At 43.0% G+C, this 25,787-nt stretch overlaps 1 protein-coding gene across 1 annotated transcript in view; it reads right to left on the bottom strand.

Moving 5' to 3' along the window:
- LOC121532273 (neural-cadherin-like) overlaps positions 1–25,787 on the bottom strand; it is a 93,387-nt gene that overhangs the window by 4,165 nt on the left and 63,435 nt on the right. Inside the window, exons 23-31 of the mRNA XM_041838119.1 lie at positions 23,347–23,561; positions 21,407–21,534; positions 21,093–21,220; positions 20,175–20,298; positions 19,372–19,552; positions 18,788–18,954; positions 11,336–11,600; positions 8,930–9,119; positions 5,966–6,216 (exon numbers count right to left, since the gene is read on the bottom strand). Coding sequence (XP_041694053.1) covers positions 5,966–6,216; positions 8,930–9,119; positions 11,336–11,600; positions 18,788–18,954; positions 19,372–19,552; positions 20,175–20,298; positions 21,093–21,220; positions 21,407–21,534; positions 23,347–23,561 — 1,649 coding nt within the window. The remainder of the gene's footprint in view (positions 1–5,965; positions 6,217–8,929; positions 9,120–11,335; positions 11,601–18,787; positions 18,955–19,371; positions 19,553–20,174; positions 20,299–21,092; positions 21,221–21,406; positions 21,535–23,346; positions 23,562–25,787) is intronic.

The raw sequence follows: 25,787 nt of genomic DNA, 5'->3' as shown, positions 1-25,787 counted from the left end.
CTCCGTCTCCCGCTTCCATTCTCCTTTCTTTATCTCTCTCATTCTCTCTCTCATTCTTGTTTGACTCTCTTGTTTTTCTTTCCGCCGTTCTCCTTGTCTCTCTTGACTGTACGGCTTTTATCTCTCACACTAAAGGTGATGCATTAGAACTGGCATCTTTTCTATTGTGTTTTTCTTGTGCGGTAGGTTTGGAAGCATCCGTTCATCCATTTAATAATTGAGGATTGTTTGATAAAGTGCATTGCAGTAATCACACTAGACTGAAGTAATGGTTTACTGAACCCATATCACACTCATCAAGGTCACTCAACTGAATAGGTTTTCAAATCCATCTATTAAAATTGTTTTACAAAATTGTGATTAGAAAAAGACTCACTGTCTGCGGCTGGAATTTGACTTTCAATTATGCGTCTTAACTCAAGGCACCAATCAGCAATTATATATTTATATTCTATAATATATATGATTATATCTATGATTATATGTGACCGGTTACAGGATCTGAGGCGTTTGATGCTATTTCCTACTTCACAGTAGGGACGTTCTTTGTGAACTTTCGTGGAGAAAGCACTGAGCTATGCAGGGAGAAATAATTGGCTGAGATAATAGGGTGGTTGGACATGCCGAGAGATGAGTCCTGATTGGTCTGTCATGTCACAGGCTTCTGTCTATAACAGAATCGGGTTTCGGAAAGATATAGCTTTGGACAACAGCAAAAGTGTTGTTACAGCTCTCAAAAACATTGCTGCTGGGCGTAAACAAAGAAGAACTCTAGAAATTGTGAAAATCTCATCAAACTTTCTAAAGGCATTTCCTTCTACTTGTCTCAAGTGGGATAGGTAACGACTTTATCAACTTGTAAAGCAGCATAATTTTCCCATGTTTTATCCAACTACAGTGTATGATATACCATTTATTTTGAAGCTCTGAGTCTGTACTTCCATAAAATGTTTTTAAAAAAGCACACTAAAAAAAGCAAATCACTTACATTTGATATGAGCCTCAATAGAGAAATCTGGACACATATCTTTATTAACCAGGGCCAACTCATGAGGCACCAAAAAGTTAGCTCACTCTTCCTAACATTGACTTAGCCTGGACCCAGATCTTTTTGTGTTGTCTTGCCAACTCCTATGGTCATTCTAGCATGACAATGGCCATAGGACCATAGGAGTTGGCAAGAGAGCCAAAACAGATATGTAACCATTGACTGCAACGACTGAAAAGGTAAAGCTCCAGCTAAGCTTCCCCAGGCCTGCTCAGCGTGTGCTGGAGGTATATGTACTGTAGAGTTCTATTGATCAGCTAACCTTGCTCCATAAAATCAAATCACTGTGCTGTACAGATCCAGAGAAACATGCTGAGGAATCCAGATGAGCTAGGATCCCAGCAGTACTCAGACCTCCCCCTCAGCCACAGTATTACCAGTAGTACTCAGTCCTCCCCTCAGCCACAGTATTACCAGCAGTACTTAGACCTCCCCCAGCCACAGTATTACCAGCAGTACTCAGACCTCGCCCTCAGCCACAGTATTACCTGCAGTTCTCAGACCTCCCCCTCAGCCACAGTATTACCAGCAGTACTCAGACCTCCCCCTCAGCCACAGTATTACCAGCAGTACTCAGACCTCCCCCTCAGCCACAGTATTACCAGCAGTACTCAGACCTCCCCCTCAGCTACAGTATTACCAGCTCCACAGTGCTTACCACTTTTATCTCCACACACACCCCCAATCACTTGAACCTCACATCAAACACACACACACCTCTATGGGCCAATCAGTCAACACACCCAGCAGGGGGGCTTTGCCACACACACAGAGAAATGGACGAACACACACACACGCAAAGCCATGGACAAGGAAGAACACACGCATGCATACGCACACATACAGACACAGATGAAAACACACAGACACACATAGAGGTGTGCAGTGGTCATGTTGTGATATCTCCAAATAGATCAATATAACTCAGGCTGGAGACCTTACACAGCTCCTATCCATCAATCCACATGCTGCTGCTTTGAGGTTATCCACCAACCATGGTGGTCTTGGGATGTTTGGTTGAATGTTTACAGTAACATGAAGGGTATGACAGGGATAAATGAGTATGATGTAAACATAAAAAATGTATGCATGTTAATGTAGGTGTCAGAAAGTCAATGATATACAACACAACATAGAAAATTGATAGAAAATATAAATTGCAAGGAGAAAAGAAGGACATAAAGTGGAGACAGATGAGAGAAGAGAAATGGTGTGAGAAGGCTTTTTTAGGAAAAGTATGTTCTAATACAAAAATGCAGTCACTTTTACGACTATTTACATCCATTTCCATTATATATAGAAAGGCAATATCCTCTTCATTGAATATCAAATCCAATGACACAACAGTAAAAATGTAAATGTGATGGACAATAAAGATTTAAAATTTAGAATTTCAAACCCATTTAACAGGCTTAATGAAGCAGACTTATATTGCCCAAATGTGCCCGTCTCTGGTTCTGTCTGTAGCACAAGTTGAACTTGGCAATCAGCCAGTCTGATGGGTTATGTCAATCTGAATTATGGATGATCACTTTTAATGGTGTTATGATGAGTTTCTCGGGTATCAAGTAATTCATGATGCAAGAAGATATTTAACACTTAGATGGAGAGTTCATACAAATATTTAATAGATTCGGTACCGGGTTCATCTAACAAAAGGCACGTGCTTCGCCTCTTGCCATCCGAACTACTAGACAAAGAAAACCTCTCCGTTTATATACGTCATGTTACATGTTTCTTCAACAACATCTGTTAACCATCAGTGGGCACTCCCTTCTTTGATGTTATTACCTTGTACCCCAAGTCAGTATATCATGTCCATCAATCATTCTAAGATAAACCTCAGTAAGCTCCCTCGACATAATGGAATCCTTGGTATTCAGACTTTGCGGCACCCAGAATCAGTTATCTACTAAATTTAACCTGGTTCCCACAACACTATGAAATGACATCATAACAAATGGAGTTTGAGGCAGAGGAGCAGAGACAGAGAGTTCCAGTTTAATTTAGCAGCGTGACTTCACCCCGCCTTAGTGTGTGTTGTGTCCCGGTGTCGCAGTCTGTCTGGGCCTATGAGGCTTGTTTGTCACTTGCGCGCTCACAAACACATGAACACACATGCACATTTACATTTTAGTAATTTAGTGGACACTCTTATCCAGAGCGACTTACAGGAGCAATTAGGGTTAAGTGCCTTGCTCAAGGGCACATCAACAGATTTTTCACCTAGTCGGCTCAGGAATTAGAACCAGCGACCTTTCGGTTACTGGCACAATGCTCTTAACCACTAACCTACCTGCCGCTGTCATCTCCACCAAGCCTTGTCTGGTGCTGACTCAGTCTCTCTACATTTTACGTCATTTAGCAGACGCTCTTATCCAGAGCGACTTACAGTTAGTGAATACATTTTTTTTTTTATACTGGCCCCCCGTGGGAATCGAACCCACAACCCTGGCATTGCAAACGCCATGCTCTATCAACTGAGCTACATCCCTGCCGGCCATTCCCTCCCCTACCCTGGACGACGCTGGGCCAATTGTGCGCCGCCCATGAGTCTCCCGGTCGCGGCCGGCTGCGACAGAGCCTGGATTCGAACCAGGATCTCTAGTGGCACAGTTAGCACTGCGATGCAGTGCCTTAGACCACTGCGCCACTCAGGAGTATATGGAGTTATGAAGTAAAGGGAGGAAGATGAGATGGTCACCATGACAACAACTGAACACTTTAACAGTTCATGAAAATACCTTCAACCGTGTTATCACGTTACAGACGGCCCCAGTCTAAGAACTGTAGCCTGAGTCTTGTAAGAGACAGACAAGTGTTGCTAGCTACTGTACTGTATTTCCTGTTACAGAGATGGTTGGAGAAAAGTTAATATAAACTCTTGGTGACCTCCCACTTCCAATTTGATATATATTGAGGAATTAGCCTAATACCTCTGGAGGTCAAAAGTTTGAGTGGAGCTTATAAATGCCAGGAACTAAAGTAACTGTAACAACTAGGTACCTTAGATGACGCCATCAGGCAGTTTCATTTACACATTCAACACATTAATGTTCATAAATGATGCCAAGGCCTCAGTTTGTTATCTTTGTATTCATTATATCAAATACTGAAGTAGCGTTTTATCGGTTTCTCTCAGGGAGCCAGCGTGTCAAAATAACTGATGTTGCAATTCACCAGCCAAATGCCCCAGGAAGGTGTTGGGTTGTTGAGTCAGTTAAAGAGGTAGCAGAGGCTGTGTATTGAATCGTCAGACCATTTTATAACCTTGTTTGTGACAGAGAGCCTCATAAACTGTATAGTAGTAGCTCCATGGAGAGATAGCCCTCTGCACTGGACACAACAACACAAACAAATGGGTCGTTCCACGAAATGAGTGCCCTTTGACATATTAAACAGAAATTGTGCACCAATATTGCATTTTAAAAGCCTGTTATATTAAATGAAGTGCCCTTTAATATAGACTACATAAATAATTAAATCAATCTGATTTTCTATATGAATAAAGGCTTGCTAAAAGTGCCCTTCATCAACCCTGTCACTTCTAGTAACCCAAACATTTATCCAAATTTCACCATCATTGCAAAGCCCTAGTTATTTTGTTGCTTTGACAAAGTCATTTGAAGATTATTATTTATTTCATGTGATTAGTGATTAATTTACGTCTCTCCCTCATTTTTGGGTCGGTCCTGTTATGTGAACTGAATTCTTTTTTTTTATATGGTGAAACTATTCCTTTTTAAATATTTTTTTCAAAAGAAACATTGAACATCTAATAGTCAAATCATATTGTAAAAGCAGGTGAGCTGGTTCTACTCTTTTTGACCATTTTATGGTGTTTTGTGGTGGAAAACTGAGTGGGTCGAGCATCACACCTCAACCCTGTTACCCATGTACAGACAGGCTAGAAATGTCTTAACAATGTAATATTTTTTTGCGAAGCTTGCATTCAATTGCCACTCCCTGTTTCACACAACAAGTTTCCATTCTGCCTGTCACAAGGGGATTCATTGCTGATTTAAGAAGCAATCGTCAACCCTGTTTCTTTATTTGGCACTCTTGAGATGGGAAAACGTGTTTTTTATTAAGTTGAACATGTGCTCTTTGTAGCAGAATGTTGAAATTGGGTGAAATCAGAGTTACACTTCTCAAAAGGCACTGAATTGGTGGAATGACCCCAGACATGGACACATTTAGGTTAGAGGAAGAAGGGAGGAGAAAGTAATTGACAAAGAAATACGGAGGGAGAGATAAAAACAGACATAAACAGACATAACAGGACTGGAATGACAAACAGATGAGATAAAACATGTTGGACAGATAAAAAGGTAAGACAAAGGAGGATGACAAATAAAAGTCTGAATTTACATCACAAACATCAGGAAAGACAAAATAGATGTGAGGAGGGGATGACTGAAGGGCCATCAAACCTTTTGAACTGTGACCCAGTGAAAGCTTTCTGAGTTTTCTTGTGGCTCACAGAGTCAACAAAATCAATGTTTCTAGCCAGGACCCATGCAGCCACACTGACTGAGGCCACTCACAGATCCTGAGATCCAAACTAACAAAACACTTGGGGCTCAATACCATCGAACCCACACTGCAGTACAGTATCTCTTTTTCCCATGGCCAAATAAAATCACAGATGGTTTTGGGTACTGCAATAACCTATTACCAGGTAGACACGTCTCACAGGTTTAAGCATTCAGTTCTCAGATCTAGAAATCTGTGTACCCAGTTTATAAATAATGACACTGCATAAACGTTAATATGGTGTGTTCCGTTAAATTCCAGCCTTGGGAACAACCAAAACCAGATGAAATCACATTTAACTAGATGAAACCAGATGAGAGAGTGAAGATGAAAGACGGTATGTTCACCACAGGTAGTAGATGACGTAGTCCATATAGCTACCTAGGAAGGCCAGGACACAGATACTGATGGCAAACGCAGAGCTGAGGCTCAGCGTGTTGTTGTCATCGTTGTGGTATAGCGCCAGAGAGACCTCACAGTGGCGCCCGCGATAACCCTCCGAGCAGTGACACGAGTACTTGGTGGGGGAGTGGGCCACACAGGTGCCATGGCGACAGGGCCTGCTGGCGCACTGCGTGTAGACGCACACCTTGCCCGAGGCATTCTTCTTCATCATGTGACCAGGGGGGCACCTGTGGAGATGCAAATGAGGAAGAGGTTGTGGTGAGTGTGTAGGCTACCGCACCTGGGATTCATTGGATTGTGACAACTTTTAATTATAAGGGTTTAGCCAACCTGGCACTGTGAAAATCTATAGGTACACCCTTCGAAAAAAAGGTGCTACCTAGAACCTAAAAGGGTTCTTCGGCTGTCCCCATAGGAGACACATTTGAATAACCCTTTTTGGTTCCAGGTAGAACCCTTTTGGGTTCTATTTAGAATCCTTTCCACAGAGGGTTCTATATGGAACTCAAAAGGGTTCTACCTGGAACCAAAAAGGGTTATTCTATGGGGACAGCTAAAGAACCCTTTTTTTCTAAGAATGTATTGTGCCTTCGGAAAGTATTCAGACCCCTTGACTTTTCCATTATTTTTTTAGATTATAGCCTTATTTTAAACTGTATTACATAGTTTTTTCCTCTCATCAATATACACACAATACCCCATAATGACAAAGCAAAAACAGGTTTTTAGAAAAGTTTGCTAATTTATAAAAAAAACGGAAATATGACATTTCCGTAAGTATTCAGGCCCTTTACTCAGTACTTTGTTGGAGTACCTTTGGCAGTGATTACAGCCTCGAGTCCTCTTGGATATGATGCTACAAGCTTGGCACACCTGTATTTGGGGAGTTTCACCAATTCTTCTCTGCAGATCCTCTCAAGCTCTGTCAGGTTGAATGGGGAGCGTTGCTGCACAGCTATTTTCAGGTCTCTCCAGAGATGTTCGATCGGGTTCAAGTCCGGGCTCTGGCTGGGCCACTCAAGGACATTCAGACTTGTCCCGAAACCACTCTTGCGTTGTCTTGGCTGTGTGCTTAGGGTCGTTGTCCTGTTGGAAGGTGAATCTTCTCCCCATCTGAGGTCCTGAGCGCTCTGGAGCAGGTTTTCATCAAGGATCTCTTTGTATTTTGCTCCGTTCATTTTTCCCTCGATCCTGACTAGTCTCCCAGTCCCTGCCGCTGAAAAACATCCCCACAGCATGATGCTGCCACCACCATGCTTCACCGTAGGGATGGTGCCAGGTTTCCTCCAGACGTGATGCTTGGCATTCAGGCCAAAGAGTTCAATATTGGTTTCATCAGACCAGAGAATCTTGTTTCTCATGGTCTGAGAGTCTTTTGGTGCCTTTGGCAAACTCCAAGCGGGCTGTCATGTGCCTTTTACTGAGGAGTGGCTTCCGTCTGGTCACTCTACCATAAAGGCCTGACTGGTGGAGTGCTGCAGAGAGATGGTCCTTCTGGAAGGTTCTCCCATCTCCACAGAGGAACTCTAGAGCTCTGTCAGAGTGGCCATCGGGTTCTTGGTTACCTCCCTGACCAAGGCCCTTCTCCCCCGATTGCTCAGTTTGGCCGGGCGGCCAGCTCTAGGAAGAGTCTTGGTGATTCCAAACGTCTTCCATTTAAGAATGATGGAGGCCACTGTGTTCTTGGGGACCTTCAATGGTGCAGACATTTTTTGGTACCCTTCCCCAGATCTGTGCCTCGACACAATCCTGTCTCGGAGCTCTACGAACAATTCCTTCGACCTCATGGCTTGTTTTTTGCTCTGACATGCACTGTCAACTGTAGGACCTTATATAGACAGGTGTGTGCCTTTCCAAATCATGTCCAATCAATTGAATTTACCACAGGTGGACAGCAATCAAGTTGTAGAAACATCTCAAGGATGATCAATGGAAACAGGATGCACATGAGCTCAATTTCGAGTCTCATAGCAAAGGGTCTGAATACTTATGTAAATAAGGTATTTCAGTTTTTTATTACGTGTGGTTGCTGAGGATTTTATTTATTTCATCAATTTTAGAAAAAGGCTGTAACGTAAGAAAATGTGGAAAAAGTCAAGGGGTCTGAATACTTTCCAAAGGCACTGTATATCTGATACAATGTTGTGCTTTCAGAAAGATTTATTACTGTAATAAATTAGGACAAAATATACAACTACAGGAAAAGAGCCCGTAATTTTATAATTCTTCATTCTTTTTGGAAAACGATTTGAAATCTACTCCAAGCAAAGCACTCTCAGTAACAGTAGCCCAGTTTTTCCTTTACTCTTTTCTGTCAGTATATTTCCGCCGCTCCTGAAGATGGTCTCTCCAAGCTTAGTACCCTGTGTGGACATCCCATAGTGATGAAAGGCCTTTGAGCAGTTTCACACGCTCTGATCCCAGCCAGTACGACAGGAAACACTGGAGTCCTGGGGACTTTTAAGACACTGCTGCCGAGACACTCCCTGTCACTACGATTAGAACAGGGCTTTATTCAGCTCAGGTTGACACACCGCTAGGATTCTCAAAAGAGATAGAGAGAATGAGAGAGAAAGAGAAGAGAGAAAGACAGAGAAGAAGAGTGTCCCTGTCTGACCTGGCTAGGGTTGTAACGGTCAGGACAGGTCAAAATAGGCCATGCTGTTGACTACTAAGCCTTGTCCAGTTGTTTGGCTGCTACATATCTAGTCCAGGCACGACTGACCTGTCCTTGTCTGGGGGGATGTTTTCTGCTTGAATGGAAGTTTGTGTCTCTTTGTTATACTGGGACAGTGAGTGGCCAGTGCTGGCATAGAGCAAAGAGTTGTAGCTTATAACCAATTATTCCTGAGCATGTGACCTCGTTAGATTTTTCTTTACTGGGCCTCAGTTATAGCCAAGAGTTTTTCCTTACATGATTTCCTGCTGCCATTTATGTACCTGCACTCATGTTTCCTCCAGAGGTCCATGCAGATGAAGGGGGGAGAGCACTGGTGTTTCCTGCAGGCGTCTGAGGTGCAACCTGGGGAGACCCCTTGAGAAGTGACCACCCTCAGACCCTCAGACCCCACGGAGGGCTGCTTGGTAATGGGCATGGGCCGCCCGTTCAGCCTCAGGTCTCGCAGACACCCTGGAGGAAAAACACAGAGAGGGAAAGAGAGATGAGACACAGCAATATAAGTGACATTCACAGACATACACACCAGGCCTGAGGCAAAAAGCTTTTAAGTAAGTTTCATGAAGGGATGGAAACACATGACCACACATGCATAGAGGAACACAGACACACAGGCCACACACACACACACACACACACACACACACACACACACACACACACACACACTGAGATAGCCCAGGGCTTAGCTGTCAGTGCAAGCCCTCTGTTTTGGAGGATATTTACTCTGTTAGTTTGTCTGGCCATCCTCTGGGAGGGAGAGGCGTAACACATCATTTATACAGACAGACACATGCCTGCTTCTGAATCAAGTCCTTCACACTTCATCTGCCTCAGCCCTAAATCCATATCCTACCTCCTCAGAGTCTAAAACCATTTGAGATTTAGAAGAGTGAAACACGACAGTGCATCAGTCTTGTGTTGCCAATCACATACAGATAATACATGATTTTATACCACTTTCATTCATCCGTTATCTTTCCTAATGGCCCTATGGGAGTGGTAGTAACAACTAATAGGAAATGCCAGTGGCGTAGCGCAGTTTTGCGGCCCCCCTCCCCACAAGGTTCAAGCAAGGCAAGGTATTGTTTTTTTTTGGGGGGTTCTCCTTCCATGGGGCAGAGAGAAAAATGTGAAGTATTATAGCTAATCTCATGCTGTTTTATAGCTCAGGGATTCTTGAAAGATCAAATCAAATCAAATCAAATTTTATTGGTCACATGCGCCGAATACAACAGGTGCAGACATTACAGTGAAATGCTTGGACAATCTCAACTATTTTACCACAAATATTTGTTTTAATTTTACATAATTTGTAATAGAAATGTATATATTTTGATAGACCAAAGTATGATCTATCACACCATGTAAAGGAACAACCTCCTAATTATATTTTTTTCTTCATAAAATGTAACTAACTGGATTTATGTCAACTTCGTCAGACACCATAAATGTCACACCCTGATCTCGTTCACCTGTCTTTGTACTTGTCTCCACCCCCCACCAGGTGTCTCCCATCTCCCCTCATTATCCCCTGTACATTTATACCTGCATTTTCTGTTTGTCTGTTGCCAGTTCGTCTTGTCCCGTCAAGTCCTACCAGCGTGTTCCCGTGTTTCCTGTGCTCTAGTTTTAGTTTTTCTTAGTCTTCCCAGTTCTGACCTTTCTGCCTGTCCTGACCCTGATCCTGCCCGCCGTCCTGTACCTGCCTGACTCTGAATTGGATTACGACCCTTTGCCTGCCTTGACTTATCTTTTGCCTGCCCCTTTAACTATATTAAACACTGAGACTCGTACTATCTGCCTCCTGTGTCTGCATCTGGGTCTTAGCCTGAGCCGTGATAATAAAAGGCATTTCATTTTGACAATTATAGTCCAACAAGTGGTTAATGGCCATTGTTTAATTCTAACATTACATTATTCAAATATGTAATACAAATCTTCAAACTTATTTTCTGAATATTGACCAAAACATATTGCCTCCATCAGTGACGCAGTTGACAAGCCACTGATGGAATAGACAGATACTCAAAACAGACATATTTTTGCCTCTAAAAATAAAAGTTCAGTACAAACATTTGTAAAATATGGAAAATTATTCATTTAAAAATCCCCAAAAAGACAAAAACCTGCGGAGTTCATGCTTTATTGAATTGACAAAAAGTTCATTCTTCTTCATTCAAGTGGTATTCACAGTAGCAATTTTGTTTGTAAATGTTAAGCTCAAATAATGGAACACAATAAAAAAAATTCAACTATAAAAATAAAGTTTCCCTGCTGGACAAGGATTGTCCCAACTTTCAAGAATCTCTGAGCTAATTTACCTCTATTCTACACAGTTTTCCATGAGGCTGAGAGAGGATTTTGCCGTTTTAAAGCTAATTTTGTGTAATTACATTTTTTTATTTCATCGCTTATGACGTGTTCATATGCTATCTGGGGGGCCGACCTCCTGAGCCCCCAAAGCTCGTGGGCCCCCAGCCTTGTGGGGGCTGGAGGGGTGTGTGGTACACCAGTGGAAGTTAGGTGGATTGTACAGTATTAGTGGGCTGTACCAGCGGGCAGTACCAGGGGGCAGTATCAGGGGGCAGTACAGGGGGCAGTACCAAGGGGCAGTACAAGTGGACAGTACTAATGGTCAGTACCAGATGGCAGTATCAGTACCATACCTAGGAAGCTGCGGTTGTGTCCTGAGGGGAAGGAGTTTCCCAGCATCACCACTGATTGGTTGATGACTATCTCCTGACTCCGCCCAGGAGCGGCCGTGACCTCCCGCCTTCCGCCACCACCATCCAATTGAAGGGTGAACTCTTTGCCATGACGATCAAGCTCCACCTCGTGCCATTCTCCGTTGTCAAGGCGATGGAAGGGCAGCGTGAGGTTGTAGGGTCTGTCACCCAGGTTGTAAAAGACAGCCAGTAGCCCCTGAAACATCTGAAATATGTAGTATATATCAATCAATTAAAATAATCAAAAACTGCTGTAAAAATCACAGATTTCGCCTTTAAAACTTGCAATGCAAAAACGGCAATGTTCAATTAAGAAGGCAATTTTCTATTTTCAATTCAATTAAGCCCATTGTATTAAATCATGCTTTACAAAACTGCCACGGACATGAATTAATTTAGTCCAGAGGGAGAATATCACAGACAACAATTATCCACAGCAGCTAAGGCTGAGCAAACACACTAGGCTGGAGATAGGGCTGAGAGGGGCTGCTGACTGCTATAACCGCAGTTTGTACATGTCCATCCCCTAGTTGGAAACTGTGGGACAGAGATAATTCAATACTGTGTTTTAATATATGTAGCAATATAGCCCAGCTTGTTTTAACTATTGTCCCTCAGCATTGTCATCAGGTCATAATGCCAACATTCTATTCCCCCCCGGCCCCCCTATGGACAACAACCCCCGCCCCCACTGTACCCCCCTTCAATCTCTCCCCCCTTGACAGCATATAGGCTCCCCTCAATGCATCTAATTGCTTGCTTCCCATGCAGTCCAGACAGCCTAAGCAAACAAAAGACAATGAGCTCAATCGATCCCAACTTTGTACAGAATCCAACCATGCAAACATTTCACTACAAAGTAAAAACGGACACTATTTTATTGAGTAAACCTTTCTATTAGACCTTTAAAACCCCAGCTAGAAAAAAAAAAAAAGCATCTCAATAAGCGATGAGGGTTATAAGCATTGATTTACACCTTTACACTAACACTTAACAAAATAATGTAACCCTGTGGGTTTTAAAAACACGTTCAAGGATGCCATTATGTAAAGTTAAAGACACATCAACAGGAAGAACCTAAAACTCAACAGTCCCCGGTAAACCTTGTGAATGTCTAGTTATTCATTCAGCAGGCGCATCCTCATCCATTTCCACCACTTCTTACCCATCAGAGCAAACAAAAAAAAAAAAAAAAAAATTGCTGACATCATTCAAACCCATTAGGGTTTGAAACTTTAAAGCCAATTATCTCAGAATAATTATTTAGCAGACAGAACCTTATAGTCCCAAGGTCTCGATATATGGGGCTGGTAGGCAGAGAAGGGTAGAGAGGGTGTCAGGTGGCGACGGTGAAATGCGGTAGGCGAAGTCAAAAGAAAACCATCTCCATACAAGGAGGAAAACAACCCGCACACTAACACTGCCGAAGACGAATACAATAACACACAACACACAATGCACGACAGAGGGTTAAATAGGGGAAACAATACAACATAATGGGGAACAGGTGTACACAATCAGGACAAAACAAATCAAACACCGAAACTTAGATCGGTGGCAGCTAGTACTCCGGGGACGACGAACGCCGAAACCTGCCCGAGCAAGGAGGAGCAGCCTCGGCTGATTCCGTGACAGAGGGGTTGCTGCTACACTGACTCTGATATTCCAAGAGGAGCTATAGCAGTGAGACTGCATGTTGGTGCTCTCTTCGACACCAACAAGCTGTTGGAGAGATATGTTTGTCACGAGGAAGCAACAGTAGGATGAGAGCAGTGGAAACAGCTGACCTGTTTGGGTAGGTGTTCTTGCGTGACAGACGCTAGCCGAGCAGTCTCCTGCCAGGTGCTGTGGACACACTGTCACTCAAAGAGGCCAAAGGCTCCTACAACCGTTCAACCCTAACATCCTATCTCCACAGAAATGGCATTCACACTCAGAAAATGTCTTCTATTTTCATGGCAAAGCAGAGCCTTATGATGTAGCAGACACTAAAGGCAAGTGACGTTGATTGTAAATGCCACTCCATGTTTTCCAGTTCAAATAGGGTACACAAAAATGCTCCACTGAAAAAGCCCTCAATAAGAGCTTGAAGAAAAGACAGAATTAGATCTTTCCACTTAAGAGAGGTCTTACATCCAACTAATAACAGCTACCCACTTTCCTAGACCGTACTACTGAAGGAGAGATGTGCTTATAACTAGACAGTAGACACTAGTCACTAAAATAATACCTGAATACTGTTCTGCAATGTTCCATAGGCACATCTCAAAACAACCCTAAGGCAATATAAGTACACTCCGAACATACATATAGTACCCACCCTATCTTCCAAGCCTGCCATTACTTACTCCACTGTCAACATTGTCAAGCCATCATAACAGTCATTCATGCAACATAATAAAAACGTTGACGAGCAGGCCACATCAGGACCCAATAAAATTGCCTTTCTGCAGGCAGAGTGACGATCACTCCAACTATGCTTCCCAGTAAAGCAATGAAAACAATCAAGCATCCCAGAAAAGCGCTAAACATAGCCCACGTTAACATATGAAGCTTAAGAAACAAGGTTCATTAAATCAAACATTTGCTAGTAACGGATTACATTAATATTCAGACAATCTCTGAAACTCACTTAGAAAATACCTTTGATGATACAGTGATAGCAATACATGGTTATAACATCTACAGAAAAGACAGAAATGCTAAAGATGGAGGTGTTGCCGTTTATATTCAGAACCACATTCCTGTAAAGCTTAGAGAGGATCTCATGTTAAATACTGTTGAAGTAAAATGGCTACAGGTTCATCTGCCTCACCTAAAGCCCATTCTGATGGGAAGATGCTATAGTCCACCAAGTGCTAACAGTCAGTATCTGGATAACATGTGTGAAATGCTTGATAATGTATGTGATATCAACAGAGAGGTACAGTATATTTCTGGGTGATTTAAATATTGACTGCCTTTCATCAGGCTGCCCACTCAAGAGAAAGCTTCAAACTGTAACTAGTTCTTGCAACCTGGTTCAGGTTATCAGTCAACCTACCAGGGTAGTTACAAACAGCACAGGAATTAAATCATCAACATGTATTGAACACATTTTACTAATGCTGCAGAAATGTCCTTTAAAGTGGTATCTAAATCCATTGGATGTAGTGATCACAATATAGTAGCCATATCTAGGAAAACCAAAGTTCCAAAGGCTGGGACTAATATAATGAACACTGCTCAAAAAAATAAAGGGAACACTAAAATAACACATCCTAGATCTGAATGAATGAAATAATCTTATTAAATACTTTTTTCTTTACATAGTTGAATGTGCTGACAACAAAATCACACAAAAATGATCAATAGAAATCAAATGTATCAACCCATGGAGGTCTGGATTTGGAGTCACCCTCAAAATTAAAGTGGAAAACCACACTACAGGCTGATCCAACTTTGATGTAATGTCCTTAAAACAAGTCAAAATGAGGCTCAGTAGTGTGTGTGGCCTCCACGTGCCTGTATGACCTCCCTACAACGCCTGGGCATGCTCCTGAAGAGGTGGCGGATGGTCTCCTGAGGGATCTCCTCCCAGACCTGGACTAAAGCATCCGCCAATTCCTGGACAGTCTGTGGTGCAACGTGGCGTTGGTGGATGGAGCGAGACATGATGTCCCAGATGTGCTCAATTGGATTCAGGTCTGGGGAACGGGCGGGCCAGTCCATAGCATCAATGCCTTCCTCTTGCAGGAACTGCTGACACACTCCAGCCACATGAGGTCTAGCATTGTCTTGCATTAGGAGGAACCCAGGGCCAACCGCACCAGCATATGGTCTCACAAGGGGTCTGAGGATCTCATCTCGGTACCTAATGGCAGTCAGGCTATCTCTGGCAAGCACATGGAGGGCTGTGCGGCCCCCCAAAGAAATGCCACCCCACACCATGACTGACCCACCGCCAAACCGGTCATGCTGGAGGATGTTGCAGGCAGCAGAACGTTCTCCACGGCGTCTCCAGACTCTGTCACGTGCTCAGTGTGAACCTGCTTTCATCTGTGAAGAGCACAGGGCTCCAGTGGCGAATTTGCCAATCTTGGTGTTCTCTGGCAAATGCCAAACGTCCTGCACGGTGTTGGGCTGTAAGCACAACCCCCACCTGTGGACGTCGGGCCCTCATACCACCCTCATGGAGTCTGTTCTGACCGTTTGAGCAGACACATGCACATTTGTGGCCTGCTGGAGGTCATTTTGCAGGGCTCTGGCAGTGCTCCTCCTGCTCCTCCTTGCACAAAGGCGGAGGTAGCAGTCCTGCTGCTGGGTTGTTGCCCTCCTATGGCCTCCTCCACGTCTCCTGATGTACTGGCCTGTCTCCTGGTAGCGCCTCCATGCTCTGGACACTATGTGCCATCCTGGATGAGCTGCACTACCTGAGCCACTTGTGTGGGTTGTAGACTCCGTCTCATGCTACCACTAGAGTGAAAGCACCGCCAGCATTCAAAAGTGACCAAAACATCAGCCAGGAAGCATAGGAACTGAGATGTGGTCTGTGGTCACCACCTGCAAAACCAGTCCTTTATTGGGGGTGTCTTGCTAATTGCCTATCATTTCCACCTGTTGTCTATTCCATTTGCACAACAGCATGTGAAATGTATTGTCAATCAGTGTTGCTTCCTAAGTGGACAGTTTGATTTCACAGAAGTGTGATTGATTTGGAGTTACATTGTGTTGTTTAAGTGTTCCCTTTATTTTTTTGAGCAGTGTATAAGAGGTCATTCAATACGTTTTGTAGTGATTACTATGTTGTTGATGTAAATAATATTTGGTGGTCTGTGGTGTGTAATGAGGAGCAACCAGATGCTGCAATTTGACACATTTATGAAATTGCTTATCCCAGTTATTAATAAGCATACACCCATTAAGAAAATGACTGTAAAAACTGTTAAATCCCCGTGGATTGATGAGGAATTGAAACAATGGTATGGTTGAGAGGGATGAGGCAATAGGAATGGCAAATAAATCTGGCTGCACAACTGATTGGGGAAAAGAAAGGATGACACCTAGTCAGTTGTACAACTGAATGCATTTTCCACATTTAACCCAACCCCTCTAAATCAGAGAGGTGCGGGGGGCTGCCTTAATCGACATCCACATCCGGGGAACAGTGGGTTAACTGCCTTGCTCAGGGGCAGAAGGACAGATTTTTAACTTGTCTGCTCGGGGATTCAATCCAGCAACCTTTTGGTTACTGGCCCAACGCTCCTACCCGCCAGGCTACCTGCCGAATGGCAAACGTGCTGCAAATTGAGTAATCATGTGACTCAACTGAATAAAAAGAAGAATAAACTACACTATGAAACAAAGATAAATGACATAAAGAATGATAGAAAAAAAGCTTTGGAGCACCTTAAATGACATTTTGGGCAAAAAGGCAAACTCAGCTCCATCATTCATTGAATCGATGGCTCATTCATCACAAAACCCACTGATATTGCCAACTACTTTAATCATTGGCAAGATTAGCAAACTTAGGCATGACATGCCAGCAACAAACGCTGACACTACACATCCAAGTATAACTGATCAAATAATGAAAGACAAGAATTGTAATTTTGAATTTGGTAAACTGACATTGTTGTTTGTCAACAATGGCAAGCCACCGGGGTCTGACAACTTGGATGTTAAATTACTGAGGGTAATAGCCGACGATATTGCCACTCCTATTTGCCATATCTTCAATCTAAGCCTACTAGAAAGTGTGTGCCCTCAGGCCTGGAGAGAAGTAAAATTAATTTCGCTACCCAAGAATAGTAAAGCCCCCTTTACTGGCTCAAATAGACAACCAATCAGCCTGTTACCAACCCTTAGTAAACTATTGCATTTTTTTTGTATGTGTTTGACCAGATAAAATGCTTTTTTACTGTAAACAAATTGACAAGAGACTTTCAGCACGCTTATAGGGAAGGACATTCAACAAGCACAGCACTTACACAAATGACTGATGATTGGCTGAGAGAAATTGATGATAAAAAGATTGTGGGAGCTGTTTTGTTAGACTTCAGTACGGCTTTTGACATTATCGATCATAGTCTGCTCTTGGAAAAATGTATGTGTTATGGATTTACACCCCCTGCTATATTGTGGATAAAGAGTTACCTGTCTAACAGAACACAGAGGGTGTTCTTTAATGGAAGCCTCTACAAAGTAATCCAGGTAGAATCAGGAATTCCCCAGGGCAGCTGTCTAGGCCCCTCACTTTTTAAAATCTTTACTAATGACATGCCACTGGCCTTGAGTAAAGCCAGTGTGGCTATGTATGCGGATGACTCAACACTATACACGTCAGCTACTACAGTTACTGAAATCACTGCAACACTTAACAAAGAGCTGCAGTTAGTTTCAGAATGGGTGGCAAGGAATAAGTTAGTCTTAAATATTAAAAAAATTAAAAGCATTGTATTTGGGACAAATCATTCACTAAACCATAAACCTCAACTAAATCTTGTAATAAATAATGTGGAAATTGAGCAAGTTGAGGTGACTAAACTGCTTGGAGTAACCCTGGATTTTAAACTGTAATGGTCAAAACATGTTGATACAACAGTAGCTAAGACGGGGAGAAGTCTGTCCATAATAAAGCGCTGCTCTGCCTTTTTAACAACACTATCAACAAGGTAGGTCCAACAGGCTCTAGTTTTGTCACACCTAGACTACTGTTAAGTCGTGTGGTCAGGTGCCACAAAGAGGGACCTCAGAAAATTACAATTGGCTCAGAACAGGGCAGCACGGCTGGCCCTTAAATGTACACGGAGCGCTAACATTAATAATATGCATGTAAATCTCTTATGGCTCAAAGTGGAGGAGAGATTGACTTCATCATTACTTGTTTTTGTAAGAAGTGTTGACATGCTGAATGTACCGAGGTGTCTGTTTAAACTACTAGCACACAGTTCGGACACCCATGCATACCCCACAAAACATGCCACCAAAGGTCACAATCCCCAAGTCAAGAACAGACTATTGGAGGTGCACAGTACTACATAGAGCCATGACTACATGAAACTCTATTCCACATCAGATAACTGATGCAAGCAGTAAAATCAGATTTAAAAAACAGATAAAAATACACCTTATGGAACAGCGGGGACTGTGAAGAGACACACAGGCACAGACACACATACACATGATTATGACATGCACTCTACACACACGTGCACATGGATGTTGTATTGTAAATGTGTTGTGGTGGCGTGGTGGCCTGAGGGAACACACTGAATGTGTTGGGTAAGGTGTTATGAAATGTAACGTCATGTAGCATTTTAAACTGTATGTAACTGTCTTATGTTGCTGGACCCTTGGCAGCAGCTAATGGGGATCCATAATAAATACAAATACAAATACAAGACTCACCTCCAGACGTAAGTATTCATTCTGCTCCTGGGAGAGGAGGCTGAAGAGGACACCGCTGGGGGCGTGGGTTCGCACCTGGAGCTGCACGCTGGTGTGACGAGTGGGGAGTGACCAGCCCACCTGGTACTGGACATGGCTCCTCCCATTGAAGGAGAACTCTGGGACTTCTGTCAGTTCAAGAGAGAAAAACATAGAGTTGAATAGAGATACAATGAGGGCTTCAAATACAGTATATTATTAATTAATTATACTGTACCTACTACTGTATGCACTCAGTAGACAATTCAAGACAATTCACATATGTGAGAGGAGCCAAACACAGTCATCTTACGTGTGAGCCATGCATGTAAAGCCTTAAGACACATTTCCATTCCACAAGATAGGACAATTAAAAAATAGTTAAATCTTGACTCTAACAGGAGTGCTAAACCTAGAATTCAAAGCTATGGCATTTAGATATTGGTGGAAAACAAAACATACATCCCATATTAGGACTCTGCTATGCAATGTAGTCCACTCTACACCTTATGATACCCAGAGACAACACCCGTTATAATCCGACTGTATATTCTCTAAGGACATACCGTCTTCACAGTGGATCCCTGTGTACCCGGGCCCACATCGGCAGCTGAAGGAGTCCCACTGCCCGTTACAGCGCCCCCTGGCGCCACAGACTGGTACCCCCATGTTCATACAGTTCCCATCAGTCAGAGCGCAGCCTGGGGCAGTGCTGGAGGACTCCGAGGGAGAACCAAGGTCATAGAGCTGGAAGAGAGGGAGAGTGAGAGGGGAGGGAGGAATGAGGGGAAGGAGAGAGACAGATGGAGGGTGATTGGGAAAGAGAGAGGGAGAAAGAGAGATGTGGAGGGAGAGAGAAGAGAGACAGAGAACAAATTTGAAAAAATTAGGGCGAGAGAGAGAAAAGAATAAGGGGAGAGAGAGAGAGAGAGAGAGAGAGAGAGAGAGAGAGAGAGAGAGAGAGAGAGATTTTAGGTGTATCTTCAATAATGCACAATACATCCTTTTCTGAAGCCTAAAGTAGAGGCACAAAGATCATGGGCATACATTAGAGAAAGAACTTGAAGGAGAATACATTCTACCAGCACATGTAACCTGTCTGACAGCACTGATAGAGCCTGACTAAAGAGGAATGTGATGACTGAGAGACATCAGCATTCAGAAGATACTCCCAGCTTAGCCTTGAGCTCACATTTACATATCCTCTTGAACTCTCATTTTTAAAGACACCTTCCAGCGAGTCAACCAAACAGGTCAAGGTGTGAGAAAATAAATAAAACTGCAATGTCTAGAGCCGAGATGGAGTTAGAGAGGTAGACTATTTTCTTGTTAGTGTTTTAGGGCAGAGCTGTAGACTTGTGTGTCTTACCTTACTGTCCACAACCAGGTTGCGCAGACACCCAGTGAAGTGCTTGTGCTGTAGCTGTGGATACTCATAGGACATGTTCTCGTTGACCCCACCTAGCTGCAACACCTGACTACCATTCAGGTACCTGTGGAGGAGGACACACTTCACTGTCAATGCCTGACCATTCCGTCCATCCATCCATCCATCCATCCATCCATCCATCCATCCATCCATCCATCCATCCATCCATCCATCCATCCATCCATCCATCCATCCATCAAGTTCAAGTTCAAGTTCACGTTTGTTTATTTGCCATATACACATGATATACATTCTCCTACGTATTTATTTTGACAGTGAAGCTAAACGTTTTTTTGGCTCTATACTCCATATTTTGGATTTGAGATCAAATGTTTCATATGAGGCGACAGTACAGAATGTCACCTTTTATTTTCTGGTATTTTTGTACATATCTGTTTTACCGTTTAGAAATGAAGGCTCTTTATGTATCTAGTCCCCCCATTTGAAGGTGCCATAAGTATTTGGACAAATTAACTTATATGTGTATTAAAGTAGTCAAAAGTTTAGTATTTGGTCCTGTATTCCTAGCACGCAATGACTACATCAAGCTTGTGCATTTGCAGTTTGTTTTGGTGTGTTTCAGATTATGTTGTGCCCAATAGAAATGAATGGTAAATATTGTAATGTGTCATTTTGGAGTCACTTTTACTGTAAATAAGAATAGAATATGTTTGTGAACACTTCTACATGAATGTGGATGCTACCATGATCACAGATAACCATGAATGAATTGTGGATGGAGGGTCGTAGTTTTTGTTATGCCTTTCAGAGGAACCATTTTGTCCATCCACAATGCCTTGGCTAGCAGGTGTGATTGGTGTGACGTCCCAAGGGGCGGGGTTCTGAGGAGAACATTACCTGTCCCTATTAGGCGTGACTCCTCTGACCTCACAGGAGGAGCGGTCCTCGGTCATGGCCCAGCTGTCCACGCCCTCAGCCTCCATAATGATGGCACTGGAGCAGCGGTCCAGGGTGAAATGCACATCCTGAAAACCCCAGAGAAGAGGAGCGAGGTGACAATCTTGTGTGTCTGTGTGTGTGGGTGTGTGTGGGCATGTGTGTGTGCGTACACACATACACATACACACACCCACATACACACACACACACACGTAAGAACATGAAAGAATGTGTTGGGGGAAGTGAAAACAGCCATCTAATAGTCCATTTACTTTACTGTTGCTCCTAACATCCAGTCGGTGCCAGCGTCTGTCGGACACAGCCACGTTGCCCTGCAACTGCAGGACCAGGGTCCCAGACCCGTGGTTGATCTTCAGACTGGGTGTCCCACCAATCAGCTCTGAGGAGAAGAGAGGTCATCAATATCAGCACCATGCCATTCCACCTACAGATTTAAAGGGTCAAAGTTCAACAGTGGTGTAGGATGCTCTTCTTATACTCTTAGAGGGATGTTGTTCAGTGTCAAATAGTCAATTCATACAAATATGCATACTTTACATGAAACGGTATATATCAAAATCAAATCAAATGTTATTTGTCACATGCACCGAATACAACAGGTGTAAACCTTACCGTGAAATGCTTACTTACAAGCCCTTAACCAACAATGCAGTTTTAAGAAAATAGAGTTAAGAAAATATTTACTAAATAAAATAAAAGTAAAAAATTAAATTAAAAAAGTAACACAATAAAGGCTACATATAGGGGATATCGGTACCGAGTCAATGTGCGGGGGTACAGGTTAGTCGAGGTAATTTGTACATGTAGGTAGGGGTAAAGTGAACATGCATTGATAATAAACAGCGAGTAGCAACAATGTAAAAACAAAGGGTGGGGGGGGGGGGTGTCAGTGCAAATAGTCCAGGTGGCCATTTGATTAATTGTTCAGCAGTCTTATGGCTTGGGGGGTAGAAGCTGTTAAGGAGCCTTTTGGAACTAGACTTGGCGCTCCGGTACCACACCATATATAGTTCATCCCAAAGGTATGGACCATTATCTTGGTCTACGATGATGAGAAAGTCAACCAATAAACCATTTTTATTTTTTATTTTTATTTCACCTTTATTTAACCAGGTAAGCCAGTTGAGAACAAGTTCTCATTTACAACTGCGACCTGGCCAAGATAAAGCAAAGCAGTGCGATAAAAACAACAACACAGAGTTACATATGGGGTAAAACAAAACATAAAGTCAAAAATACAACAGAAAATATATATATACAGTGTGTGCAAATGTAGCAAGTTATGGAGGTAAGGCAATAAATAGGCCATAGTGCAAAATAATTACAATTAGTATTAACCCTCCCGTTGTCCTAGGGTCAAAATGACCCGCCACTGTATTGAACCAACTTTATATAATTTTTATATTTTTTGGATCATTTGTGAGAAGGAGGCAGTGATACTTTCTTTAAAGTCTCACTGCCTCCTTCTCACAAATGATCCCAAAAATATAAAAATTAAATAAAGTTGGTTCAACACAGTGGCGGGTCATTTTGACCCTAGGACAACGGGAGGGTTAACACTGGAATGATAGATGTACAAGAGATGATGTGCAAATAGAGATACTGGGGTGCAAATGAGCAAAATAAATAACAATATGGGGATGAGGTAGTTGGGTGGGCTAATTTCAGAATGGCTGTGTACAGGTGCAGTGATCGGTAAGGTGCTCTGGCAACTGATGCTTAAAGTTAGTGAGGGAGATAAGAGTCTCCAGCTTCAGAGATTTTTGCAGTTCGTTCCAGTCATTGGCAGCAGAGAACTGGAAGGAATGGCGGCCAAAGGAGGTGTTGGTTTTGGGGATGACCAATTCATGCACCTCGGTTGGACTGGGAGGCAGCGACAGTATACATTTGCCATTGTGTAACAGAGGTGGTTTGGTAAACCATATTAGGCTGATGAATAACCTTGCTTGAATCCCCCAAAAAACAAGTTAGCTCCCAGCTAATGCCTAGCTCTTAGCTCAGAGGGCTAATGTGTCATATTGAGGCACGCGGACGACCCAAGTTCAAATCCCAAGATGATGAGTAACCTTGCCTGAGACCTAAAATCCTGAGTTACAGTAGCTTCCAGTTAATGCCTAGGCTTTAGCTCAGAGGGCTTTTGTGATTTCCATGACCCGGGTTCAAATCCTGGGTGGGTAACACATTACCCTACCTATAGCCATGTAGTCCTCTGGGTCTCCGGGCTGCAGGGTGGCCAGGGGCCCGCTGTAGAGCAGCAGGCCGTCCTCAGCCTCTGTGATGAACTCCAGGGAGAGATGGCTATCAAAGCACGGCCTTATGGGAGGAAACCAGGCATAGCCGTTGCCAAGGAAACTTCGCCTCGTCTGCTGGCACTCAGGACCCTCGTACTGCGGTGGGCACTGGCACCTGTGGTGGCATGAAACAAAAGCACCCCAGAGAACATTAACAGTGATTTTTCCCTATTGAAACATTATGATGGGGCTGACTCTACTGTCATATCGCTGCGTGTAAAGTGCTGTGGGACGTGTCTATCTTTACAAATGACAACATACAGTGGCTCCTAGACAGACAGGAGAATAGGACTAATAAAACACACTACATACAGTTGCTGCTAGTGCATTAGGCATGAAACACATCAAGTATATATAAAATACTGCATTTAATACATTAGATAGCCTTATCACATTGTTTAGCCTGTGAGCCGAAACAGGTTTCGTTGCTGAAAAACCTCTTACAACTGTTCAGCAGCACATCAGATCCCTTTGTTCAAACATGATTAAGAACATGATTCATACTTTTCTAGGCACCCTACAGTATCACTGATTCTCAATCTCTCCTTGTTTCCGTTCCATTACTCTGCTGTACAGATTCCCTGGCATGATGAAGTGCATGTGTGTGTTGTGCTAGCAGTGGTCCATAGAAGCGTTCTAGTCTATAATCAAGGCAAAGGAAGGGAAAGGAGAGGTAATCACAGATAAATCAGCTAGAGTGCCTCTTCATGCTATTCCTCCACTTCTTCATGGTATTCCTCCCAACTAGCTCACACAGTATCACGTCAGAATTAGACGTTAATCCAAACATCAAATTTCGAAGTTGTTGCAAACTTCAAATTTCGAAGTGTTTAAGGTTTAACTCAGAATGTTTAAAGTTAGGGTTAAGTTTAGGCATTAACTCCGAAATCTTAAAGTTAGGCATTAACTCCGAATGGTTAAGGTAAGGGTTAAGGTTTGGGAAAGGCTTAAAACAAAAATCCCAAAAAGATTTGAACGTGCAACCTTTGGAATCAGAGGCAGATACTTATGCCCATCTCCTATCCCATCCCCAACACCCTAGCAAAACCAAAACCTACTTGAAGGTAACAGGGCTCACTGTTGCCCATAGTGGCCGGTTTCCACATCATCTTCTGACAGACATCAAATCAAATCATAAATCAAATCGAATTTTATTGGTCGTATACACATATTTAGCAGACGTTATTGCGGGTGTAGTGAAATGCTTGTGTTCCTAGCTCCAACAGTGCAGTAATATCTAACAATTCACAACAGCACACACAAATCTAAAAGCAATACCATGGCGCCAGAGGGGATGGCTCCTAACCAAATGTGCTATTTTGTGTGTTTCTTCGCATTGTTTGTAACTTATTTTGTACATAATGTTGCTGCTACCATCTCTTATGACCGAAAAGAGCTTCTGGATATCAGAACAGCGATTACTCACCTCGAACTGGATGAAGATTTTTTATATAATGAATCAAAGGATATACTGCTTCTCCAAGACCAGGCCCAAACCCCATCATTCGCGTGAAGAAAATATGGAGGTACAGGGGGCAGAAATCGGGGTGCCTTGTGAAAATTAGTCGGCGAGTGGCCTCTACCATCCGTTCTATTGACCAACGTGCAATCACTGAATAAACTTTATGAGCTCCGTTCGAGACTATCCTACCAACAGGACATTAAAAACTGTAATATCTTGTGTTTCACCGAGTCGTGGCTGAACGACGACACGGATAATATTCAGTTGGCTGGATTTTCCGTGCATCGGCAGGACAGAACTGCTGCGTCTGGTAAGATGAGGGGTGGTGGTGTGTGTCTATTTGTCAATAACAGCTGGTGGGCTATGTCTAATATTAAAGAAGTCTCGAGGTATTGCTCGCCTGAGGTAGAGTACCTCATGATAAGCTGTAGACCACACTATCTACCAAGAGAGTTTTCATCTATATTTTTCGTAGCCGTCTATTTACCACCACAAACCAATGCTGGCACTAAGACCGCACTCAGTGAGGCCATAAGCAAACTAGAAAATGGTCATCCAGAAGCGGCGTTCCTAGTGGCCGAGGACTTTAATGCAGGCAAACATAAATCAGTTTTACCTCATGTCACGTGCAACCAGAGGAAAATAAACTCTAGAACACCTTTACTCCACACACAAAGACACATACAAATCTCTCCCTCGCCCTCCATTTGGCAAATCTGACCATAATTATATCCTCCTGATTCCTGCTTACAAGCAAAAACTAAAGCAGGAAGTACCAGTGACTCGCTCAATACGGAAGTGGTCAGATGACACGGATGCTATGCTACAGGACTGTTTTGCTAGCACAGACTGGACTATGTTCCGGGATTCATCCCATGG

The sequence above is a fragment of the Coregonus clupeaformis genome, chromosome 19 (genome assembly GCF_020615455.1).
Source record: "Coregonus clupeaformis isolate EN_2021a chromosome 19, ASM2061545v1, whole genome shotgun sequence".
In the NCBI taxonomy this organism is placed as follows: Eukaryota; Metazoa; Chordata; class Actinopteri; order Salmoniformes; family Salmonidae; genus Coregonus; species Coregonus clupeaformis.
The sequence above is the reverse complement of the archived record's forward strand: the minus strand, read 5'-3'. Positions and strand labels throughout refer to the sequence as shown.